This window comes from Erithacus rubecula (genome assembly GCF_903797595.1).
Source record: "Erithacus rubecula genome assembly, chromosome: 10".
NCBI classification, from domain to species: Eukaryota; Metazoa; Chordata; class Aves; order Passeriformes; family Muscicapidae; genus Erithacus; species Erithacus rubecula.
The window spans coordinates 25,733,704-25,755,502 of record NC_136662.1 but is presented as its reverse complement, the minus strand read 5'-3'; the positions used below and the strand labels follow the sequence as shown (position 1 = coordinate 25,755,502).

The 21,799-nt window shown below is 52.1% G+C and overlaps 3 protein-coding genes across 6 annotated transcripts in view; 1 reads left to right on the top strand and 2 right to left on the bottom strand.

The window, feature by feature from the left end:
• The window catches only part of NOTCH2 (notch receptor 2), a gene marked incomplete at its 5' end in the record, with an annotated part of 177,680 nt that overhangs the window by 79,109 nt on the left and 76,772 nt on the right, over positions 1-21,799 (bottom strand). The window contains one exon of the mRNA XM_079314138.1: positions 6,247-6,346. Coding sequence (XP_079170264.1) covers positions 6,247-6,346 — 100 coding nt within the window. The remainder of the gene's footprint in view (positions 1-6,246; positions 6,347-21,799) is intronic.
• On the bottom strand, positions 12,994-20,664 carry SEC22B (SEC22 homolog B, vesicle trafficking protein). The gene is made up of 5 exons (XM_079314327.1): positions 20,505-20,664; positions 20,191-20,300; positions 16,857-17,017; positions 16,389-16,535; positions 12,994-15,028 (listed from the first exon to the last, which is right to left on the bottom strand). Exons 1-5 carry the CDS (start codon positions 20,577-20,579, stop codon positions 14,874-14,876), a joined length of 648 nt encoding a protein of 215 aa, XP_079170453.1. The 5' UTR covers positions 20,580-20,664; the 3' UTR covers positions 12,994-14,873.
• The window catches only part of PACS2 (phosphofurin acidic cluster sorting protein 2), a 74,112-nt gene continuing 73,092 nt past the window's right edge, over positions 20,780-21,799 (top strand). For 3 of the 4 annotated variants that reach the window (XM_079314152.1, XM_079314151.1, XM_079314149.1), the window contains exon 1: positions 20,780-20,993. In XM_079314152.1, coding sequence (XP_079170278.1) covers positions 20,866-20,993 — 128 coding nt within the window. In that variant the 5' untranslated portion in view covers positions 20,780-20,865. The remainder of the gene's footprint in view (positions 20,994-21,799) is intronic. The other variant, XM_079314150.1, reaches the window with a different exon arrangement.

Genomic DNA, 21,799 nt, shown 5'->3' with positions numbered 1-21,799 from the left:
CTTCAGTGTTCTTTACGATGCCAAGATTATCTGGATGTTGTGATTTCGTTTCCACACTTCATCTGCCTACTATAAATTCAAATATTTTCTGGGCCATAAATTTAAAAGAAATAGTGCAGGATTAAGATCAGAAGCTGTGTCAGAGTTCAGCTTTGGAGAGAACTTTGCTATAGGGAAATCGAGCCATAACCAGAGCAAGTCTGAAAGGGCTTTGTTGAAACCACCCAAAAGAAAGTAATGCCAATAAACTCCTTGCCCACAAGTTCAGAAGAGTCAAGCAGAAACAGATATGAAAAATACCAAAACAATTAACACTGTGAGAAAGAGACATTATGAAGCTGATTTCCTGTAGCTTTGTGGTTGATTATCCTGCATCTCAGAAGGTACAGGCTCTGACCAGGGGTTTTATTTTAGATAAGGGAGAGCAATGTCCTGGCAGAGAGCACAGCCAAGCTGCTGGTACAAATTTCTCCTTGGGAGGACACTACATGTGCCTCTCTCCTCTTTCTGTCCATGAGTCTTTCATTATGTTCATAGAAACTCAGTACCAGAACTGAGACTTTTGTCCTATGTAGTTAAATCTTGCCCATAGGTTTAAAAGCTTTCTTGTGGGAGTGGGGGGGAAACAACCTACTTGAACGTAGAAAAAAAGTCAAGCTAAAAACACATCTGAGAAAATAAAGGACAAATCAAGTTTCCATAACCTTTTCTGTCTCAATTGAGATTCATGAGAAGCAGCCTGTCAGTTCAGCTGTGCCACCCTTTATGCAGGAAGGGAGAAGAGGAAAAAGGATTTGAAGCCCTCAAACAACAGCAGCAACACAAGACGCATGGAAAATCCCATGCTCAGGGCTGCTTGTCAGAGGTGGATCAGCTCTGAAGAGCACAACCATCAGCATGGCCAGCAACACCAGTCACACAACAAATTGAGGGGGTCTCAAATTCCAAGGGAGGCAAAGACAGCTGCTGATTCCCTTCAGGAAAAACAGAGCGTGAAAAAAGCAGTTAATGCTGAAACACGAGGCACGTTCTGCAGGAAGGTCCTGGGACAAAATGCTTCCACAGCAGCACAACTGCTGGAAGAGCTGGTAAGGAGTAAGCAGAACTGGACATATGGAGAGAATACCCAAAGATAACCAAGTTTTGGAGGAAAACCACAAAGGACTAATTAGGCCGTTCACTAACCTCAAGAGATTACAGCTCCAGTGAGATGATATAGCAGGGAAGAAACCACTAGTAAATACCAGCTAGCTGAAAATAGGAAAATAGCTTTTTCTTTTTTTTTCCCCTGAAGTACAGATCATCCTATGGAAGGCACATGGAGGGGGAAGAAAGCAAACCAGTAAAAATCCTTACTCTGAAAAAGCAGCAAAGCCTTATGTTCAGCTCAGATTTAGAAACCATTAACATTTGGGGAATTTAAACAAGCTGACCAGTCTGCACTTCACACACTGAGGGTAGTAGTTAAAGGCAAAGCTTGTCTACAGGGCATGGAAACAATCTGTAAAGTGAATTGCTTTAATCAGATTAAGACATCTCCACTGTTTTTACACACAAAAGCCTGAAATCAATTGGATAACGCAAGACTCATCAACTGAGAAGCTAAGCAGATCTTAGAGAAGTGTGAAGATACTCCACCAACACCCTATACCTTTTGGGAGAGAAAACTTTAATATCTAAATTTGTTTGCTTCACTAATTTCACTCTAACAAGTGCAAAAAATTTTGAAAAGAAAATATTTAAGTGGATTTCAGAAGAACAAGCCTGTAAACGTGAAGAAATTCTGCTTTAGAAAATCATCAGGTTGCTTGTTTGTTTGTTTTGGGATGTCAACAGCAAATCTGACAACATGAAGCTCTCAGACATGCAGAACCCCATGCCCTGCCATCATCTGGGTCAAATCTCTCTTCCAAACAACTAGGACCAGCAAAAACTACTAATTAACCCTCCTAAGAACAGAGCTAGGAACCATCCTGTACATTCACAGGTAGAGTTGAAGTCTTTCATTGGTGGGGTCTAAAGCCCAGGAAGCTGCAGGAACACTGGTATTTATACCAGATGCAGCTACAGTTCATGTGACACTGCCGCTGCTGAAAAGCTATCCATAAAATCTCACATTGAAATAGATATTGAATTTAGGATTTAGAACTTGTAACACACTTTGAAAGGCTGTTGGTCACCATAATTCTCCATCTCCCCACACAGCTATTTCCCCCATTTGCAGTTTTCCAAACAAAGCCAAGCCATCGAAAATCCAGAACTGCAACATAAAGCACTTAGTTAGGAGTGAAGGGAAAAAAAAAAAAAAAAAAAAAGCTTTCGACCAAAAAATGTAGGGAAGGCAATTAAAGAGCTGAAGAGGTATTGGTGTTTCCATGGCAATCTGGCAGGCGGGAGCCATGCTCGCCTCTTCTCCCAAGCCCCCCGTCCATTCTGCAGCACTAAATCTTTATTAATTTGAGCGCTGAGCATGTGTGCCCGTGCAGAAATGTTATCCCACCGCTTGTGCCGAGCAGCCCTTCTGCAGCCATGCAGGCTGATGTCAGAGAGAGGGGAGGAAGGCTTGCTGCATGGAACAAACAGCAGGCGCCCGTGCCATTTTGAGATACAAAGCGCTTTTTTCATCCCCGTGGCGGTCTAAAAAAAGGACATGTGCCCTAGGAACAGACTATTTTCTAAACAGAACGGATGATTATTTCTGCAGATCTCAGATGACCCTGCTTAGAATGATATAAGCACTGTTTCTCCTAGACAAGTCCTTGACTTCTGTTGGTAGGATGGTTTCGAAGCGAACGCAGAGAAACTGAGGACATAAAAAGTCCACCAAAGGACTTTTTAATTCGTGCTTAGGAAAAGCTCTTTTCCCCCCAAAACCTGGATGATGTTGCCCTGAGGTGTCCCAAAGGAGAAGTGACAATAATCACTGTATCAATGCTCTACCAAAGAGTCATTAGTCAAGAGTACAAACTCAAAGGAAACCATGTTCCACCTGGAGTCGCTACTGGAACTGCTTGGTTTTGATGCTAAGCAAGATAGATTCCCAGGAGAAACAGCCTGCCAGAGTCCTGCTACTGCTTTTTCACCTCCTCCTTTATTAGATTTTTTTTTTTTTTTTTTAGTTAGAGTTGGGATTGAAAGCACGAGAGACAGGATTTTGTGTTTGGACTTAGTTGTTTATTAATTTTTATTTATAGTACAGTGAGTGCTACAACACTTTTAGCTAATAAGCTAAAAAATGGAGCACTATCTTGCTCGTTACAAGGTTTTTTAAGGCTTAATTGTTTAATTAAAAAAATAATAGCTAAATTATTTTTACTTTTGATCTAATGACTAAACACTTGTGACTTGAAGTGTGGCATTTTCTATCTAATTAAAAAAATACTACTTAAAACCTAGAAGAAGAAGGAACAAGAAGGAAGAAAAACTAATGTTCCAAAACTTTTGTCTTGTCTCACATCTATTGCTATATTCTAAAATTCCAAATTCTTCATTATGTTGTATTACACACTTCTATTTAAACTATATGGTAGTGGTTTTAACTTTAATTCTCAATTTTGGAAGCCTTCTCCAAGGCCTCAAGTCAAAAGCAGTGTTCCCCTGGGGATCAGTGTCAGGAAGCAAAAAACTCAAAACTCCCAGGCTTCAGGGTTCCATCATCCCTTGTCCCGGGGTTCAAAGGACAGCCACCGGTACTCTCTCATGGCACTGACATCAGTTTTGAAAATGGGAGAACCCAAACAGGATCTATTGCAGGGAATTACCCACTTATTGCAACAGTAGCAAATTAAAAAAAAAAAAAAAAAGAAAAAAAAAAAAAAAAGGGAGGGAAGTAGCTGTGGAAGTTGACAAAAACCCAGCCCAGCCACTGAAGGAGATTCAAATGCCAAATGCCACCAGAGGCGTGAGTCTTTTCCCAACTCCAATCCTTTCCCAAGGATTCAAGTCCTGAGAACATGAGCAGGAGGATCTTCACGAATTCCTAATCTGACTAAGTGATGCCCTGCAGGAAGTGATGCGACTTAGCTCAATTCTCATAAGGCTCCCTTTTGAAAGTCGAAATCAGCATTGTTGATAAGAACAAATTTGATAGATGGCAACACCTTCAAGAAATCAAGTCAAACTTGCTCCTCCATAAGCAAATCCATATCAAGCAGACCGGCACTGTCAGCGTTATCTGAAGTCCTCCAGGTTTCTCTGGGTGAATACCAAAGACCTCAAGCTGCAGTCCATGCCAGCACAGCACCGATTAAAAATTGGATTAGGATTGTAACCTGTTAGAAACACGGGCTAGCAGGCAGCAGCAGCCTGGTGAGACAGAGCACCGGAGTTAATGACAGCGGGTAATTAGGGTGGGCTCGACTGCCAGAATCCCTCTGAGAGAAGGGAATGGTTCACAGCAATTATCAGGTAAGTATCCTCACCAAAAGCGCAGGTGTTGCTGCCCCACCCCAGCTTACTGCACCTTCAAATGCAGCCCTTTGCAAAACTAAACTGGAAAAGCGAGTTGCTGCACCATGGGGCTTGCGTGATGAGACAAGGCTGAGCAGTCCAAACCATAGTGCTCCGTGCATCCCGGAGCCTCCTATTTATTGACCAAGAGGGCTGACATCAGGTACCTGCCCTCTCTTGCACAAGAGCATCAAGCCAGTTGAATATGCACCCGAAAATACCCTTTCGGTGACTTCATCTCTCCCTTTCCCATTAACTCAAGGCACAGCTCCCGCTCCCAGGAGTGATACCGACCAGATGCAGGTCAGTATCTCGCAACAACACCAGTCACTTTCAGCCTGGGTTTGTCATCCCTGCCGACCAGCCTTTGTTCGGCACCAGGAAGAGATTTCACCCACAAAGGCAGAAAATTTCGGTAGCGTTTGAGGAAGGACCTCAACCAGCTCAGGTGTGCAAGTGACAACAGGTGATGGCACAGCTCCTTCTCTCAGCCCCTGAGGGGAAGGGCCAGCAATAAGCTGCTAAATTGTTCGTATGAAAGTACAGTTTCACTGAGTGGACAGACATTTAGTCTTCCCAAAATTAGTATTTGCCATTTCATTGTATAAGCCATTTCCAGAAATGACAGTGCTACGGTGCACCACAAGTCCATGCTGCCACCAAAGCATATTTCTAAGACGCCCACCCCTGAAAGACCCTCTAGCTTTCCTTTTGAACAAACCCAGCCAAAACGCATTTGTGAAACAGCTTTTTTCAACTCCAACCACCTTCTCGCAACACATTAGCAAAACTAAATCGGCTTTCAGAGGGGATTATTGGAAAAAAAACCCCCAACATTTCTCCCAAGAGAGAAATTGACCATTTCAAAGTCAAAAACTGACCACGTTTAATTTGACCATTTCAAAGTGAAAACAGATCGATGGACTGACCCTACTACTCTGCATCCAAACCAGCAGGAAACCAGTTAAAACGCCACATTCAACAATTTCCACTGTAAAACCATACCGAACAACAAAACTACTGAAAAGACCAGTGTCTTGGTCATCCCTAAACAACTTCCACTAACAGCTTCTCCCATCGCTGTGCCGTTCTCAAGTCATCTGAAGCCTCTGAGGAGCCAAAGGAAGGGATGAGAAGGCACGCAATTAATCAATGACTGCTGGTCCTCGACAGCCTTAACGCGGTGCAGGGCTGCACAAGCTTTACTGGGGAGCAGGAGCCGCTGGAAATGCCGTCAGATTTCCACCAGAACACACCAGTTATGACTATGAACCAGCGCTCCGGGCAAGCTTCAAACTTCAGAAACGCTGCAAATAATGCCAGCGTGCAAGGGGGAACGGTGACAAAAAGCAGCGCTGCCCTCAGATGTGCACACACGGCGTTATCGCGCCGGGACTGATTAGGAGGAGGCGCAGAGATTCCCTGTGAGTGTGCAGGAATGTCCCCAACAAAGGCTCGGTGCGCAGGTATGCGAACCGCACACGCTTGTCCGGCTCTGCGGCCGCCCCTTCCCCGCGGCTCCCCGGCACCGGCGCATCCCTCGCCCGCACGGGCAGCCCGGGCCGGCAGCGGCTCCGGCAGCGCCGATCCCCGGGGCTCAGCCCCGCCGCCGCCCCCGCGCCCGCCCGCTCCCGGCACAAAGCGCCGGCGGCCCCGCGCCCCCCACACGGTGTCACCCGGCCGCGGGTGCCCTTCCCCGCCGGCGGCGCGGGGGAGGCGGCGCGGCGGAGAGCGGCCAGTCCCCCCCGCGCCGCCTGGCCGCAGCCTCCCCCCCTCCGCGCTCCCCGCGGCACTCACCGGCGGCGGGCTCGGCGCGGCGGAGCACGGCCAGCACCAGGGCGAGGAGCGCGGCGAGCGCGGGCCCCGCTCCGCGGGCCATGGCCACGGCCGCTCCCGCCGCCACGGGCTCGGCGGAGGGATCTGGGCGCCCGCTCCGCGCGGAGGGACACGGCCGCGCGCGCGCCGCCCCCGCTTCCTCCGCCGCGCCGCGCCCCGCCCCGCCCCGCCCGCGCGGCCGCCAGGGGGCGCTCGCCCCGCGGGGACTGAGGGGAGGGGACGGGGCGGGAGGGAAAGGGGGAATGGGGGATAATGGGGGGAGCGAGTGTGGACCATGGGGATGAGGGCGAGGGGCACTGGGGTAAGGAGTGGATGGGAGACAGTGCGGATGGGGGCTGAACCGTGGGGATGGGAAATGATGGAGGGCAGTGGGGATGAAGTGCGGGGATGGGCACGATGGGGAGCCGTCGGGATGGGGGCACAGGGGCTGGACCGTGGGGATGGGGGAAGATGGGAGGCAGTGGGGATGGAGCCGGGGTGGGGGAATGGAGGGTGAGGGCTGTGTCCCCGCGGCGTGGTGGCAGCGGTGGCAGGTCCCCACAGGACAGGACACTAGGGCTCTTTGCTCAGCTGTGGGGCGCTGGGCGGGGATCTGGAGTGTTCCCACCGGGATGGGAAATCCAAACCCAGCCCCGCGGTGAGCAGGGCAGCTTCTGGAGCAGACGGCCAAGCTCAATGCCCCATGGCTCACCCCACAGCTGCTCCTCTGCAGAAGCCCGGGAGGAGACCTGTGTTCCCACGGAAGAGGTCTCAGGAGGACAGCAGCTGGATTCAGCCCCAAGATCCCTCCCAGCCCTCAGCTATCATTTAAAGCGTTAAAAATCCTTCTGCCCTGGCTCGGGCTCCGGAGGACTGAGAGCCCTTTGTGTGCAGTGCTGACACGGCAGCCTGGCCCGTGAAGGCAGGATTGTACCGGGTCTGGGGGAGAGAGGGGCCATGAATAAACCTCACTGTTTTCCCCCTGTAATTCTCCAGATCCCGGAGTTCCTCCCAGGCTTGGGGCTGGACAGTCAGTGCCCTAACCCCATTATGATTTTTCCAGGTACTCCAGTGCAACCCTTTGACAAGCCCCCCTCCTCCTGCACAGCTGCCAGAGCTGCTCCAGCAGCTGCCCGTGGGCAGATGGTTGTGCCTCCCACCCATGATGGCCATTCCATGGGATTGCTCCTGGCCCAGCACCCTCCCTGCAGCTCCTCACCTGCTGAGGTGGGGGCCAGACCCCCCAGTATGCCCCAAAACTTCCCACATACCAAATTGCAGGTGGCACTGACCAGCACTTAGGATGAAACAATGCCAAAGGCAAGCTGGGAGTTTGAGGAGGGACAGACAGGGAATGTGACTACAACAAAAAGGGTTTGGGGATGCTCTCCTGAGTGCAAATTCAGGAGGAATTTCAGTGTTTCACCAGGAGCTGCCATTTCCAGCTCCCCTCAGCGCTGAGCATTACTTATCACCCCTGACCTTGAAGTGGCTCATCCTCCTCTTTGTTTCACTTGGCCTGAGCTCAGGCCTCCGAGCCCCAGTGCAGGGACAGGATCCACGGCCTCCTGGCACAGCTCTCGGGAGCAAGCAGCTCCAGCTGGCAGCTGAGGCTCCATGCGAGAAAACAGCCAGGAAGAAGGAAAGTGTCACTCCCCTCTTGCAGCAAGGGAAACCTGCTGGTTGCTTTTCTCTCCATGTGCCCTCATGGGTGCACATGGACTCAACTGCTTGTGGGAGGGAGCATCCCAGGGCAGCTCTGTTGGGGAGATAAAAGCAGTGAGAGCAGCCTTTGGGGGCCCTCTACATGATAGAGTCTGGGAGTGACTGAATCCAGATGGATTTTCCTGCTAGGAAGGTGAGGGCTGAGCTCTTCAGCTGCCCTAGCAAGCTGAGTTGTGTGTTCCAGCAGGGAATGAATGCACAGAGCAGAGCAGGAAGGGGACAGGTGCCCTACTATGTCCCCACGCCAGAGTTCCTCAATGAGCTCCCCATCATCCCCATGATCCTGTCATTAAGCAATAAATCCTTCACAGAAGAGTTAAAAATGGGTTTCAGCATTGCTTCTTCTTCAGGCAGCCCTGCCACACACTACATCAGCCCCAGCCTCCCACCCAGGGAGGACCAGCAGCCAGCACTGGATCTGGAGAGCTGTGGCAAGGTTTCCTGCAGTTTCTGACTGTTTTCTGACCTTGTCTTTGCCCCTCTTTACCCACGGAGTGTCTCACCCAGGTGTGGGAACCAAGCCCCAGCTGCCCAGGGTGGCGAGGGGAGACGGGCAGGGTGCCTGGCACAGGGCTGGGTGCGCCCCAGCACTGGAAACGATGCCAGCTGAGGGATTAGGAGAGCTGAGCAGGCTCCAAATCCACGGCAGAGTTTGCTAAACGGCCCCGGCAATTAGGGAGATCCTGGCACTTTGTCTGACAACGACTGGGAGATCAGGCTCTCCCTGCGAGTCCACTCAGAGTCTCAGCCTGCCGTGATTTTGGTTCCATAAAGATTAACTTGTGTTTCTCAGAGAGAAACTCCCAGGGCAGCATCTCTCCACATCCCAGATGCCTCACCTCAGTCCAACTAGGGAATTCTGCCAGGCAGACGTGGTGAGAGTTCTGCAGTGCTCTCCCCTGCTCCCCTCACAAAAGGCAAAATGCATTTGAACACTCTGAGCTGCTTTTTGTGTGTCTGTACTCGGTCAGTGTGGACCATGGCACTTCTCTGTCCCCCACCTTGGAGGAACTGCTGATTTCAACAGCTTTGTATTGGCTTGCTCAGAATAAATTATGTTTTCTTGCAGTAATTTTCAGTGACATTGGTGGTGGCTCAGGTATTCAGACCTCAGGTTTTATGTGTAATCCAGATAAACATCACCTTTATTCCTGATAACCTGCCCCTGATCCAGGGGTCCTTGGGAAAAACCTGTTTGAGTCATATGTCCCAGCTTTCTCTTTTGTGATCCGAAAAGCTGGAGCTCCACTAAAATGGGAGCTGAGGGTATTTCATAGTTACAAGATGTCAGCAGCCAAGAGGTTTAAGAAAAGCAGGAGGGGGAGAGGCTTCCAACAAAATCCTCAGGGCTGGCAGCCTTGTGCCTGTGCCGCAAATAGCTTGTCCTGTGGCTCATCTGCAAACTCTTAACATCCACATGACTTGGCTTATGCCACGATTACCTTACCTGCCAGCCGGCCCCTTCTTAAAAAGAACCAGAGAAGTGCAAAGGCATTCCTGCATCAAGCCCTGCAGGAATGCACCGGGCTCCCTGTTCCGCCTCTGCTGCTTTAATCGCCGGGGGAATTTGTACCCTCTGCCTTACCCGCAGCTGCCTGCTCTCAGCAGCCCCCGGAGGATTCGAATTGCAGACGGAGTTGCGCAGCTTTTACCAAAGTTGGTCTGACCTACAGAGTGGCCATTAAGCTCCCGAAATGCCCCCGGCTCTGGGCATGCAGTGGAACAAGAATCCGCTGGTTTGCGGTCACCCTCCGGGTCACAGCCAGCGCTGTGATGACGGCTGGCACAGTGGGATGGCCGTGGCTCAAGGAAGGGGCAGCTGCTCGCCACAATCATCAGGTTCAATTTTCCGGGAAACCCCAGGGAAGGTCCTGAGAGCCACACACACCTCAGGGTCTCCAGGCTTGGGGACCACAGGGACCCGCGCAGGTCCCAGTGCATCGCATTTGGGGTCACCGTGGCTCCAGCAAGCACATTTTGTTTCGCTCTTCTATGCAAATCCTGTCCCTGCTGCCAGTTTGGGGGGGCCCCGGTTGTGGCCGACAGGGAGGTTGCGCTTTTGTTCCGATGCTGTGCCGCAGTGGGGCTGGGGAATCCCGTTTGCAGGGAGCACGGGCAGCGTGCCAGGGAAGCCGGGGGTGACCAGAGAGCACCCGCAGGGCTGCGGGGGTGAAGAGGGGAGAAAAAGACAAAAGAGAAAAAAAGCGATGACAGAGGAAACAGGTTTATCATCGCTCTGCAGAGCGCTGGGGCTCAGCCACAAGGGGTTTTGTGTGCCATGATTCAAAATCGCACTGGGCTGCTGCACGCAACCAGGAATGGGCTCTGAGGAAGCCTCATGGCAGGGTCCAACAGGGGTGGGCAAGGGGAGCAGGGACTCCCCAACTTCTGCTTTATTTTTTAACCATTTTTTTTTCCACTTCTGCAGTGGTTTTGTGAGCTCAGACATGAATGCAGCCAGCTGGGAGCAGCACTGTGACGCCCTTCAAGGCTCAGAGCTGTGGGCAAATCCCGGGGCAGCCCTGCAGAGCACTCAAATGGTGCACAAAGCAGGGGAGGTGGCGTGGGTGCTGCTGCGAAAGCAGAGCCGGGAGCACATCTGGGCAGAGGCTGCGCAGGAAGCACAGGAGGGGATATGCCGTGGAGAAGTCAAACCCCACCTCTCCCCAGTGCAGGATCCTCAAATAGCTCAGCTCTGGGGTGACAGACAGGGACAGGCTAGGCGGGTGACCCAAGCCATGCCCTGGGGCTTTGCCGAGCGCTCAGGACCAGCAGAGCTGCATCACCGGGGACAGGGGAGATGGCACAGCGCAGCTCAGGGGTGCTCTGGGGCAGGATGTGGCGCTGACTCAGGCCAGCGGAGAAGGGCTGGTCCCACAGTCAGCTGTCCCTGGCCAGCTGCCAGCCCGGCACCCGCCCTCAGAAAAGCCTGCATTTTCAGGTGGCAGAAAATCGACATCCTCCTTTCCGGAAGGTCACACTGAGGCCACCCAGACCAGTGTGAGGGGCAGAGGGGACCTCCTGAGCCCCTCAGCCTGGCTCTGTGGGACATCCCTCCCTGGCCCTGGGGGATTCAGAGCCCTGGCCACAAGGGGAAGGAGAACAAGGACTACGGTGTTCAAAGGCTGAACTTCAAGCCCTGCCGCCCTGGCCATTGCTGTCCGGCACTTCTCCGGTGTTGGGAGCTCTGGGCAGGTGCTGCAGGCACAGCCCTCCACACCACCGGGACATTCACCCATGGCAAAGCAGCTTCCAGAAACCATCTGTGGCCAGACTGCCCTGGGGTCCCGGAGGAAAAGGTGCTGGAACTGGATCTTCCTCAAAACCTACACGAAAGAGGGGTTTGCAAGTGCGAGAAGTTGCTTCAAAGCAGAGGAAGCAGCTGGTGCCCAAGTCAACACAGAAACCAAAACCCTCCTGCTCCCAGAGAGGGGCCAGTGCGGCGAGCAGCCACAGCCTGTGCCAGGTGAGACCTGCTTTGTATTTGACACGGTGGCTGGAGCACCCAGCCAGCTTTTACCATCCTGCTGCACTCTTCCTCTCCACAGTGCCGTGCCCCACCCACGGCAGGTGTGGCATCTGGGAACCAGCTCTGCCTGCCTGCTCTTGCTGCTTCACCCAGGGAGGAAAGCCCCATCGCCCAAACCCGGTGTAAAGCACCCCGAGGGCAGTGGGGCACACAGCCATGTCCCCGGTACACAGCCCCTGCTCCCTGCAGCAGGCACTGTCCCCAGCAGCACCCCTGCCGCTGCGGGTGACACCCAGGGGTGCCCAGACCTGAGCTGAGGGATGTCAGCAGCCAAAGCTTTTCCCCTCTGTGCTCACACAATGACCAGAGCAGCTCCCAGCACACCCTGCACCTGCATCATCTTTTCTTCTGCACTTATACCCCGTGCCAAAATTTTCCCAGTGGCAATAGGCACACCGTAGGAGAAGGGAGAGCTCAGCTCTGCCCTTCTAAACCCAGCCAAGCAGGGGCTCAGGTGCTATAGAGCTGCCAGGAGCTCGCACGGCTCCCAGGCCCCACCTCCCTTCTGCTCCACCTGTGCCCGACATGGGGCAAAACCCAGCTGCAGGAATTGGGGAAATCCCAGCTGGTAAATGCTGTTCCAGAGCCTCTGGAAGCAGAGGGGAAACGCAGAAGCAGAAATGGAGATGGAAAAGGTGCTGGGTAGGTGACAGGCAAACGCCCCGCGGGAAGTGTCTCCACCCGTGCCAGCCGCAGCATCCCGCTGCCTGCTCCGGGAGCCCTGGCAGCACATCTCCGGCTCCACGGGGAGGCTGCGGCTCCTTGGGGAGGCCAGGGCTCGGCAAGGAGCCGGGGGTGCCTGAGCAGGCGCCCCCTTTGTGCCCGCAGTCCCGCAGCGCGCCCCAGCACTGCCATCTGCAGGAGAGCCCCGGGGCCAGCAGGGACCGGCCACCGGGCCAGCAAAGCTGTGACCCCGGGCCAGCAGGGCTCTGACCCCGGGCTGCCACGGGACCCTCCCAGCTCCATCATGGAACACACGGAGAAAAGGGCAGCAGCTTCTCCTCCCCTAAGCCCGGGCAGCCGCACAGGGGCTCAGCTCACACCTGGCTGCTCAGGAGGAGCAGAGACCCCAGCAAAGCAAACTCTGCCCACTCCTCCCCTCTTCCAGGCACAAAACAGGGCTCCGTGTTTTGAGCATCAAGGAAATTGCTTGCAAGGTGTTCCCTGGAGCCCCACGCTGGCCTGCGGGAGAGGAGGATTCCTTCTCTTCCCCCTACGAACAGCACGGCCCCAAAACTTCCCCAGTTTATGTCCCCCATAAAATTCTGCCCGTGGCAAGGAGGCTGCCTGCCAACAGGCAGAGATGTGCCAGCAGGGAGAGAGCCCTGCTATAATTGAAGTAAATAGTCAAGGTCACATCATTCTGCCTCCCAAAAGCTCCATCCATGGGGTCTTCACCCTCCTGTGGCCCTGGAAGCAAGGAGAGCATCCCTGAAAATCACAGGAAGGAGACACAGGACACTCCACGCCCCAGAGGGAATTTTCCAGAAGCATTTATTCCACTGCTGACACCGGGCTGCAGGAGGCAGCTGCTCCCCGAGCTGCCCCGTGCTGCAGAATCATCACCCCTCAATCACAACAATCCACAGACGGGCGGGGTCTGAACGGTGACACCTTCCAGCACCCACCTTACACAGACCTACATCACTGGGACATTCACCTGGTAGGGACACCACTTAAAAGGACTTAAAATAATGGTAATAATTATCATAAAGCAACCTACAAAGTAACACTTAGAGGCATCATGCAGAAACCGTATTACTTTAGCCTATATGGCAGCTCAGATTTGCTGGGCTCATTGGTGGACGAGTGCTGACTGCATTCTGCCAGTCCAACAAGGTGCCAGGTTGGGGAGCATTCCCAGACAGGACAACAGCTGTGCTTCCCACCCAGTGGCAGGAAACACTTCCAAGTCACAGTTTATACATCCAGAAGAAGGTTATGTGCTTGTAAAAGGTGCTGGGAAGTGCTGACAAGTCCTTCTGTGACACCACCTGCTTCCTCTACCAAGTGGCAGACACCTGAGTGCAGCAGAGTGCCTGAGCTGTGGGGTTTCTCTTTTCACTCTCTCCTTTTTTTTATACTTTTTCTTAAATAAAACCAAAATCTGACTGCTAAAATGTTATTCTTAGCACAGGTGGACCAAAAAAAATTATTTAAAAAAAATCACATTACACTGGTGATACAGAGATTGGCCCATAAGAAAGAAGAAGCTCTACACTACTGCCCCATAACGAATTTTTCTTCACCTACAGTTTCAACTTCCCAAGTGAGGTAGGGAGAAGGTGACCACGGGTAAAAGAGGTGGTGTTTCTAAAGGATTCCACTGTTTTAAAGTTATCCTATCCTTCATGTAAATTTAAAGTGTTTTTTGAAGAAACACTGGATTTTCTTCACAACAACATTCAATTTGGTTTTTTGGTTGTTTTGGATAAGGGAAAGAGGAAGAAAGAAAACAAGGATCCCAGAGATGAAATGCTGGCAGTTTTGACACATTTTGGAAGGAAAGCACAGTTATAAAAAGGAAAGAAATAATGTAGTAAATCTGCAGCTAGAAAGGAAAAATAGAGAGTGCTGACATAGTTTGCATGGAACTGTGCCTGCTCCAACAGCATTGAATTACACACCCTGTTCATGTGGAAACATACTGTCACACACAGCTGTCAGGAGAGGGAAAGTGGACACTGAGAAACCTGGAGTTTAATTTTGCAGGAACCATTTAACACAAAAGTCTCCCACTGCCCCTCCTAGTACTGGACAAAATGTATTTTAAGGCATAGTTTAACATCCATTTCTTCCTAAAGCAATTGAAAGTGTAACAAGCCAGGATGTCAGACACAGAATACTCAACAGGTATTCTGACAGAGGTGAAAGCTGGTTTATGTACAGTGAAATATCTGCCTTGAAATGGGGGAAGTCTTGAAAAAGAAAGAAAGGAAAACAACTGCAGACCCAGATTCTAAAAAAGCAAACATTACCAACACAAGGAATGTTCATTAGAGTCCAGTTCCCACTAGAGCTACTCAACAGGAGGATGCACAATATGATTATGCTAAACAGCGCTGATTGACTGTTCCCAGAGTGCCCCAGGAGGGGGAAGAACCTTGGGAGGCCAAACTCTGCAGCATCCCAGTGCAAACTGCCTCAGAGGAAAAGCCTGCAGTCAACAAGCCTTTACACCTACAGTTAGGCTCCACTAAGAGATGCAGCAGCCAGGTGTCACCCAACAACTCCAGGACACTCCTGCGAAGCTGATGGTGCTGTGTGGATTCTAATGCACATCCCCCATGAGCAGTGTCCTGCACACATCCACCTGCCAGGCTGCTGGCTTTCCCTCTTCCAGGGCTGGGCCAGCTCACAGCCACCAGAACCTGACATAGACAATGAGCATGATGAAGAACACGGCCACGGCCGCCAGCTTGGCGTACGTGGAGCGCATGTTCAGGTACTTGGCGTCCTGGCGGTACTTCTTGGACAAGCTGGACAAGTTGTTGGCCTTGGAATCAAGAGCTGTTCAAGGGAAAGGGGAGTGGAGTTAGGATTCACTGAATGTTTTTCCTCAGATGTTCTATTAAGTGTAGGATTTTTTCTGGAGCAGCTGGAAGCACAGCAGTTTCATGTGCCAGCCTGGCCTGTGCCTCCCCGCGGTGCTCCAGGGCTCGTCCTGATGGGATGAGAGCCAGCAGAGCTGCTGAGGTGCTGCTCTCTCCCCATAGAAACACCAGCCAGGTTTTTCAGAACACAGCTGAACACCCACTGGGTTTATTGGAACCCTGATCACTGAGGATTTTAGACCTTCTGTGCTGACAGGAGAACACTGCATTTCACCTGAAGCCGGGAAAGTGATGCCTTGGTTTTTGCTTTTACATATTTCAGCATCTCTGCTGCTTGGTGTGTGACTCTGAAATTTCCTATTAGGTGCTAGTAAGTTCTCTTAACAGGGTAATTGGACAAAACAATTCCTTTCTAGCTAGAGAATCAAGGACAACTGGCACCCAAAAAACAGAAACAACAGTGAGGTAAAGAGGGCAAGTCAGGGGGGCTGAGACTTCATAGCCTGGGGCTGTGTTTGGATAATTAACCCTAATATATAAATAACCTCAAACTTATAAAACTATAAAGCCCCGTGACCAAAATCAGTCTTAGATTTAAGTGTAACCCCAGCCAGGTTCTTGCACTGCCCAAAGTGTATCCTTTCAATAAATACCTATTACATTCCTTTTACTCTGTCTAGTCTCTGTTCCAAATCAGCCTTTCCAAGCAACAAGGTGGCTTCCAAAATTGAATAGAACTGGGTGGATTCCAAAATTGATAGAACTGGGATTATGGGTGTGTAGTTTGAATAGAAGTGTGTAATATCACATGGTGGAAAACTCAGAGTTTAAGGTTTTAGAGTAATATATATAAATCAAGGTGGAGGTTTTAGGGCAGAGGCTAGTCCTTCTTCTTCACCTTGTTCTTCATGGGTTTGGGTGGTATTCTATGAGTGGGTAAAAAAATCCACATTGTGGGCCATGTGTGGCTGGTTACTGGGTTAAAAGTAAAAATACGTTAGGTGGCATTTCTTAATTGGACAGTTTATCCTTGAAAGGCCTTGTAGAGAGAGACAGAGATGGGGCTCCATTTTTTAGTTTGTTAGCTTGAAGTGCTGTAGAACTCACTTTTGTGAGACTCCAATATAGATAAGAACTAATAAACATCTGAGTCCCAACAAGAAATTCTGTCTCGCTCATTTAATTCCGACCCTGGCAAAAATGACAAGAAGTGACAGGGTGCCCTGCTTTCCTCAGGAGGGTCAAGCCTTTCCCTCCAGGACACCCAGCTGCCAGAGGAGACAGACCTGTGTGCCAAACACTGGCCACCCCAGTACCTGACAGGGCCTCTCCTCGCTGTAACACCTCCTCGATGTTGGCCACCATAATCCTCTGCACATCCTGCAGCTCGGTGTTGATGGAGCCCAGGTTCCTCCTCGCCCGGCTGTCGATGTACAGCTTCTTGGTTTTCTGGATGTAGGTGTCTGGAAGGAGACAGGGATGTCAGGGGCAGTCCCACCTAGCACAGAGCTGCCTGGCTGCAGGAGGAGTGGGAGCACTGCCACAGGACTACATGCAAATATTCACTGGAGTGAGTGCAAGAGACCAAATGCAGGAAATCTGAATCTAAGAACATGTGTCATTTCCCTACCACTCCTTTATTCTCCTGCTCAGAACACCCATGTCTCTAGTGCCAAGAAGAATTTGAGCTCTCAATTCTATAGGACAAACTGCAGAGAATCCTGTGGCTGCTGCTCCCTCCCAGCAAGAGGTTTCCTGACTAGCCACAGAGAGAGGGACCTCACCAAATTCAATGAAGGAATAGGGCCTGGAGACTGTAGGAACCTTCTTGCCATGCTGCTCATCAAACTCTGAGTACAAGTCCTCCAGGTATGCAAAGGCCAGTTTCTTGGGGAATCCAGCTTCACACAGGACCAGGTAACACACTCCTTTCTCGATGATGTAGCTGAAAGAATGGCAGACAGAGCATACATCAATCAATTTTGTCAAACACCACCCTGCATGCCTTTATTCCTGTGGGGCAATGAGAAGTAGGTACAAGAACTTTTGGTTTTCTATGCCTGGATTGAGTGCAAACCTTTCTGCAAAGCAATGGGCTATCTTCTTTTTAGCCAAAATAAATTTTCTTGTAGCCTCTACAAGACCCTACACCTATGCCAAAGTCTTGGGCTTTGACTTCAGTTGAACAAAAGCTGGCCTGTGAATACCACGAGCTTAACAAAATACCAGCAACAAGAGTTGTAATTTTGGAGTATAAAAGAGAGAACATCCTGCAGCCAGGAGGAGGGGAGCACAAGAAAATTTGCCAGCAGAGGGGAAGATGGCCAACACTTCTCTAACTGGCAGCAGTTTCCTCCTTGCTTAGCTGATATAAAAATAAAGGCTACACCAAAACCAAGGGGGTGGAAACAGTAAACATCCCTGTAAACACTTCTGAATGCTTATCTATACTCTAAAGGGTGAAGTGTGAATGCTACTTTTAGGCTACCTTCCTTTGACTTTCTGCATAATGCCATTAAGCATTAGTCTGGTTAGCATAAAGATTAGCAGTGTATTAAAGAAATTATCCAGTCCTGAGGGCACCATACTAAAATAAGCAGCTTAAAATTTTGTTAACAGACACATCAGGCTTACAAAACAACTTCCCCCCACTCCCCTCTGCTTTTCCAGATATCCCAGCAGGGCCATGTCCTTTAAATAAGCCATCCTCACCTTGTTCCTGGGCTCAGGAGTATCCATTTCTCCTGCCTCTATATGGCCTGTGTGTGAACCCTAGCAGCTTCAATCAACAACTGATTTAACCCAACCAGAAGAAGAAACTCCAGCTGCCATAATCCATTCCACAGCATGTCCCCACATGCCCATTCCTTTTTCTGTTCCTTTTAATGTCCCTGTTGCACTGCATCAGAGCCCAGACTAATCCTACACTCCATCATCAAGCCTCTGCTCTTCCCTTACCCCTGCTTGTCACATTGGGGTTTCTACAGATCATCACCCAAGACTCGAGCAGATCTTTTGAAATGAGAAGAGCCAGAGTCAGAAGGGAATTCTGACAGCATTGCTGGAGCAGCACTCTGCAGGTGAGAGCCCTCTGAGGAACATCCTATCAGCACAGGTCTGTTTATCTCTGCCTGGGCCAGCTGGTCCTGCCTGGAGCTCTTCAGCTGCATTTCTCACTTGCTTTTCCCTGGTGTGATATTCAGTGTGCTGGATTTAAAGTTGGTCTGTCAGCACCACAGAGAGCGGGATCACCTCGCTCTGCCCCAGATTCAGACAGTTTTGTCAACCTCAGAGCAGAGATCCTGCACAGTTGGGCCTCTCAGTTTTGTGTGCACCTCCAAGCTTCAGCACAGCACCTGCATGCATGTCCTCACACAAGGGGCAGATGTGGCCATTTGATACTGTTATCTGCACAGAGTGCAGCCAGCAGGTTCCTTGTAATCGTGGGACATTTTGAGAGAGAAAAGCTTTATCCTGGTAACAGTGGCAAAGGCCAAGGGTTGCTTTTAAATGACAGGTAAGAGTCACTTCAGCCATTCATCAGCCAAAGGTCACCTGCTCACTGACAGCACAGCAGTCAGTGTTCCTGCACCTGCACAGGCCCAGGGTTGCTGCTGGAAGGGTTACTCAGCTTTTGCTGTGAAACCTGGGCACAGCATTTCCCAGAAATCCCCTGAGCACTCACAATTTAAACACTGAGTTCCAATAAGGTTGGCTCTGCTTTGAAGCTGAAGATGTTCACCACCACCTCTGCAAGTTCAGCAATACCCCTGGCCATGCTGCTAACTCCCCCCACAAAATGCTGTGTCCTGCTTTGTGCTGCCCTCAGCAGTCAGAGCTCTGATCTGGCAGGAAAAGATTGGTGTGCTGCAGATTGGTCATTGGTCAGCGTTATTTTAGACCAAATCTCAAATTCCCCTGTCACCTCCCCTTCCTGCAGAGGAAAAGTTTCTGACCTGGAAGTGTTCTTTTCACACAGGTCTTGCTGTAATGTCCCACCTCAAAGGGGACAGAAGCTCTGCAGCAGCAGCAGCTGTCAGTGGTCAGCAAAACCTATCCAGGGACTAACTCAACCCAGGAGGAGGAACACTCCTGTCTGTCTGTAACCTGGCTGTTCCCTAGAGGCAGCTGGCAAAACAGGCCTGCCCAAGCCCTCCCTCCTCCTCATGGTCTCATTACAGCCACCACTAAGAGGCTTTGATTTCCTGGGCAGGTGTTGCCACCTTCCCAGACAGCGCTCGGCTTGCATCACGCAAGGAACTCAAGAAGGGATTTACTGGGATCTACTCAGGCTCTTTCCCAAGGATTCACTGCCAGGCAGAGCTGCACACATGCTGTGCCAAGGAGACACTCAGAAAGGAGGGGGTTTTTACATTCTGTGAAGAGTCAACTTGCAGAAATAACAAGAAAAGCAGCACTCAGCACTTAACTCTGGCAACAACATCCAAATCCAACAGGAGATAAGGATGGCCAGGCCAATCCTTTGACAACTGTAACTCCCTATCAAAGGCAACCAGAAGCCCAGAGAAATGATTTTTTAAAAAATCTTGTCACAGTTAGCATATGTAAGACAACCACAAGAAATGCATCCCCAAAAGTTTAAGGAATTAATTAAACACGCCCAACAAACCTAGCAACAATAAATTTACTGGATGAGACAAAGAAGTCTGTCAGATATTAAGACAATAATACCAGAAATGTCCAGAGATGCTCAGTGTCCTTGTAATGCATGAAAAGCTGAGCTCTCACAGGGCACAGAGGAGAACCCTGTGCAGCAGCTCACAGTGGCACTGACACACTGGCTTTACAAGGACAGATCTCTTTAAAGACAAGGCACAAGAGGCCCCCAGGAAGCACTGAGGGCATAATAGAGAGTGCAAACAAACAAAAAACCAGAAAGGGAACCGAACCTGTAGAGTCTGCAGCAAAGGCAGGACTATGAACCTGGATGAAAAGCGAGTGCCAGACACCTGTGCCAAGCAGTGACAACTCACACACTGTCCCTTTGCAGCAGGGCTGACAGGGAGTTCTCCAAGCTTTCTAACGAGGCCCCAGGAGAGCCCTGGCCCATTTCCAGGGCAGAGCAGCCGTGGATCCCCGCATCCCGCCGGTACTCACTGGAAAGCCATGGATTTTGCCTCCAGGGTGCATCTCGTCGGGGACTGCTCGTTCAGCTTGCGGAAGAGCTGCTTCGCCTGGGTCTGGTACTGCTGCAGGTCGCGGCCTGACTGAGGGAGGGAGGGAGGAGAACGGGCTGCTGGGGCGGTACCGGAGGCACAGCGGGGCCCGACAGCACCGGCCGGCTCTCCACCTCCCACCGCCACCACACCGTGAGGCAAACCCTTGTGCCAGAGCCGCCCCGCTGTGAGAGGGACTGCGCGGCTCCCGGCGGCTCGCCCCCCGCCCGCTCCTCCCCTCCCCGCCCGCCTCACCTGCTCGTCTTCTTGCATGGAGGCGGCGAGCAGGAGCCCGTCCGCCACGCGGGCGATCATCGTCAGCAGCACCATGGTCGCGCCCGCCGCCCTGCCTGCCCGTCTGCCACGGAGCCGCCCGGAAACCGTCTCCGCCGCTTCCGGTGCGCGGCGGCGGCGCTTCCGCCCGGGCCTGGGATGAGCGGGACCACGCCCATCCCGGTGACCACGCCCCCTCAGCAGCACCGCCCAGTGTAAAACCGCACCCCTCGCGGTAAGCCACGCCCATCGCCCCTCCCCAACGGCCGCGCCCCCGCGGGCGGGGCGGGGCGGCGGCGGCGGCCGGGCCCGGTGGGCGCGCGCCAGGGCGGCGGGTACAGCCATGGCGGCGGCGGCCGAGCGGAGCCGCCTCAGCTTCCCCGGCGGCACCGGGGCCCTGGGGCGGCCCGTGCCTATGAACCTCTTCGCCACCTGGGAGATCGACGGCTCCAGCCCCAGCTGCGTTCCCCGGTAAGCGGGCGGGCGAGGGTGCGCGGACCGCACCCCCTTTGCTGCCCGGCTTCGCGGCTGCTTCCCCGAGCCCCTTCCTTCCCCATCACCTGCGCGCTCCTCCCCGCCGGCGCGGCGCCCCTACCGCAGTGGCGGGCACGGCTCCTCCCGTGCGTCCCTTCAGTGGGTTTCGGGGTGGCTGGCGGTGCAGCCCACAAAGGGTGGGGGGCTGCCGCCGTGTGTGCCGGCGGTGCTGGGGTCACCTTCACAGCGAGCCCCCGGTGCGGGCTGTGTGTGCTGGCAGTCTCTGGCAATGCCCCGAGCCCCGCCATCCATCCCCGCGGGTGCCGTGCTCCCGGCGCCTCTCCCCGGGGAATGCCGGCAAGGATGGGCTCGGGGTGCGCATCCCTTTCTTTCTCCCGCCGTGGTTTTTCGTGCTTTTTCGCCCTCTGCCCCTCTCGGGTGTTTCCCGTGTGTAAACTCGGGGCCGTGGTCCCTGCCTGCGCTGGGTTTAGCCCGCATGGCTGGCATTCCTCTTAGTTTTCATAAATTTTGCGCTGTTCAAGCCTAGCTCAGAACAGAATGCCTACGGGGATTTAAACGTGCCGGAGACAAATCTTTGAAGAGCTTCTCTTCCTCTTTTCTTTTCTTTTGTTTTTTTTTTTTTTTTTTTTTTGTTGTTTTTGTTTTAAGCGAGGGAACGGAGTCATCAAGCTGACCTGGCAGGAGCGTAAAGCTCCGCAAGCTTTACGAACCCCCCCAAAATCCCTGTGTCTTCTGCGCCATCCAGATAGCAGGTTGGACGTGGTGGCCATGCCCCTGTATTG